The sequence below is a fragment of the Meleagris gallopavo genome, unplaced genomic scaffold, assembly GCF_000146605.3.
Source record: "Meleagris gallopavo isolate NT-WF06-2002-E0010 breed Aviagen turkey brand Nicholas breeding stock unplaced genomic scaffold, Turkey_5.1 ChrUn_random_7180001858356, whole genome shotgun sequence".
Classification (NCBI taxonomy): Eukaryota; Metazoa; Chordata; class Aves; order Galliformes; family Phasianidae; genus Meleagris; species Meleagris gallopavo.
The window spans coordinates 19009-21769 of NW_011124345.1; the positions used below are offsets into that span (position 1 = coordinate 19009).

General features: G+C 34.9%; 1 protein-coding gene across 1 annotated transcript in view; it reads left to right on the forward strand.

Annotated features, from left to right (window-relative positions):
• Positions 1-2000, forward strand: part of HMGCR (3-hydroxy-3-methylglutaryl-CoA reductase) — an 18548-nt gene extending 16548 nt beyond the window's left edge. Inside the window, exons 17-19 of the mRNA XM_010726834.3 lie at positions 27-185; positions 470-624; positions 775-2000. Coding sequence (XP_010725136.1) covers positions 27-185; positions 470-624; positions 775-829 — 369 coding nt within the window. The 3' untranslated portion in view covers positions 830-2000. The remainder of the gene's footprint in view (positions 1-26; positions 186-469; positions 625-774) is intronic.
• The last annotated feature ends 761 nt before the right edge of the window (positions 2001-2761 follow it).

The window sequence follows — 2761 nt, forward strand, 5'->3', positions numbered from 1 at the left end:
TTTTTTTTCTCCTTCTTGACCTAAAGGATGCTGCACAGAATGTGGGCAGCTCTAACTGCATCACTTTGATGGAGCGTACTGGTTCCACCAACGAAGACCTGTATATCAGCTGCACAATGCCCTCTATTGAGATAGGGACTGTTGGAGGAGGCACCAATTTGCTACCACAACAGGCCTGTTTGCAGGTACAAAACAGAAAGTTTACAGCAAATCATCTTCTTAGATAAAAGCCTGCTTTTATAGTGTGTTGTTATAAGAATGATCCTCTTGAAGGCTGGTGGATTTGAGATGAAAATATTAGATTTATTTGATTAATTATTTTCATGTTTGTAGCTTTTAAAGCTTAAAATTAATACTAAAGAGATTTAAGGCTACTTGATTGGATATAACTTGGAAATACTTCAGTATTAAAATCCACTATAAATTTACTTAGTTTTTATAGTATAACATTGCATATTTTGCCCTCTAGATGTTAGGGGTTCAAGGTGCAAGCCAAGACAACCCTGGTGAAAATGCCCGCCAGCTTGCTAAAATCGTGTGTGCTACAGTGATGGCTGGGGAGTTATCACTAATGGCAGCTCTTGCAGCTGGACACCTAGTCAAAAGCCACATGATCCACAACAGGTAAGAAGTACAGAACTTCATATCTTTCTGTGCTGCTTTGCCATTTTTCCAAGTATACAAAATTCAGTAACAGTTACTTTCGTATTTGTAATATAGAGCAACAGTATATTGTTTTAACCTACCTGATCTGATTGTTTTTGTTTTTATCAGGTCAAAAATAAACCTACAGGATCTTCAAGGAACCTGTACTAAGAAGGCAGCTTGAGTACTACAGCTTTGAAATGAAGCAACTGACTTAGGAGTAAAGGGGAAAAAATAATATAATCTGTGAAGCTCAGAATGAAAATCACCTTCAAGTCACTGATTTCTATGGACAATAATTTGAGAGATAATGGACTTGTGTGAGACTACTTATACCTTTCATGTTCTTCAATGATTAGAGATGACTTCATGAAAGAAGTGTTGTCAGCTGTCTTAAATATAGTTTTAGAATTCTTACTCTTATGCATCATTTTCTGAGAAGTCAGTCACACGTTTTTACAAGTAGAGATTATTTTGACATGTAAACTGGTAATTACGAAGGTGAAATATGATATGTACTTTGTACAGTTGTTTTTTGTTGTTGTTTTTGAGGGGGAGGGGAAGTCTTGATTGTTTCTGTTTGTCTAACCTTGGCTTTAATGCATTGGTCCTTCTATAGTGGTGGCAAACCTAATTGTTTTCCATGAATTCCCAGTTTTAATTTTGCTAAAATGTTAAAGTTAGGTCTTATGCTCTGAGACAATTTTTATCTAATCACATTAGCCCTACAGAAACCTCTGTCTACTTATAGTACTTAATTTTCTGCAGCTAAGCAACATTCAATGTTTATCTTTACAATTTAGATTATTACTTTAAGAACTTGTGACCTACAAAGTGCTGAACTGTTAAATTATAGTATGTACTAAAGTAGGAAAAAAGACTGTCTTAATTGTTCTGTCATTTAGTTCAGGTACAAAAAAAAAAAAGAATTTTAGTACTGTTTTCTTGTCAGCTTGTTAACTTAAAGAAATGCAGTTTCCTGTCCCTTTTGAATAGGAATGCTGCATTCAAACAAGAATCAGTAAAAGATGTTTACATTTCTTTTAAAAGAAGTCTCTCAAAGTTCAGTGTGTTTGCATATTACTAATTTTTTTGTTGTAGTTCTTTGTGTTTGACACTTATTCCCTGGAGCTGTGTATCCACTGCTTACACTGAGTTAAATGAAAATCACACTGTTCTTTAGTACTACAGGGCTTGGTTTTTTTTATGTTTTAATTCCTTTTAGAATTTTTGAGGGGGATATTTATTCTAAGATTTTTTTTTTTTAAATGGAAAGTACTAATTAAGGGAATTCAGTGAAATGGCATGTTAATGCAACAGATTTTGTATTAAAATTCTGTACTTGGACCAGTGAAGCAGTCTCAGGTGTTCTTAATGTAATACAGAAAACACACATGCATTCTGGAAGATTGCTGTCAGTATCACCCTGTCTAGCTGATCATAGGAGGAAAATTGTTCATGTGCTTGATGACTTTTTTTGGGGAGGGGGAGGGGTACTTGGGTGGCAGATCAGTGGGTTGCCTAGATGGGTTTATTACAGGTTTGTGGTGGCACTTTTAAAGGGGTGGCTAGCAGAGGTGCTCTTTAAAGTGCAATTTCAGTGTAAGTTATATGGGTTGTTTTGTAGTATATCACCAAATCAATATTATTGTAATGAGCTCATAAAGCTCCTGTGCAAGCATGAAGACATACTACATGCTAGATATGCTGTGACAGCATGTAAATATCATGAATGTGCATCTTCCTGCAGTATTGTTGTTAATAGCTGCCATTTTGTTTACGGAAGAACTACTTCATGTTCTTTCATTGAGCTTATTTAACACTGTACTGACAATAAATGGTGGTTCAGTGTTCATTTTGGTGGATTTAACTGACATTCTGTCTTGCAGAATTAACATTTTGTATTATTATTAAACTGTGTACATTTTGGTACAGAACTACTTTTTCAGTTTCAGTAAAACAATCTTAAACTTGCTGGCTTAATTGTGATACTTTAAGATTACTTCATGATGTAGTGAAATAGCAAGCAACCTAAAAGGTTAGGAAAACTAGCATACAGTATATACAATGGGTATATGATACCTATCTTCTCACCTTGTATTGCAGAAGCCGCTAC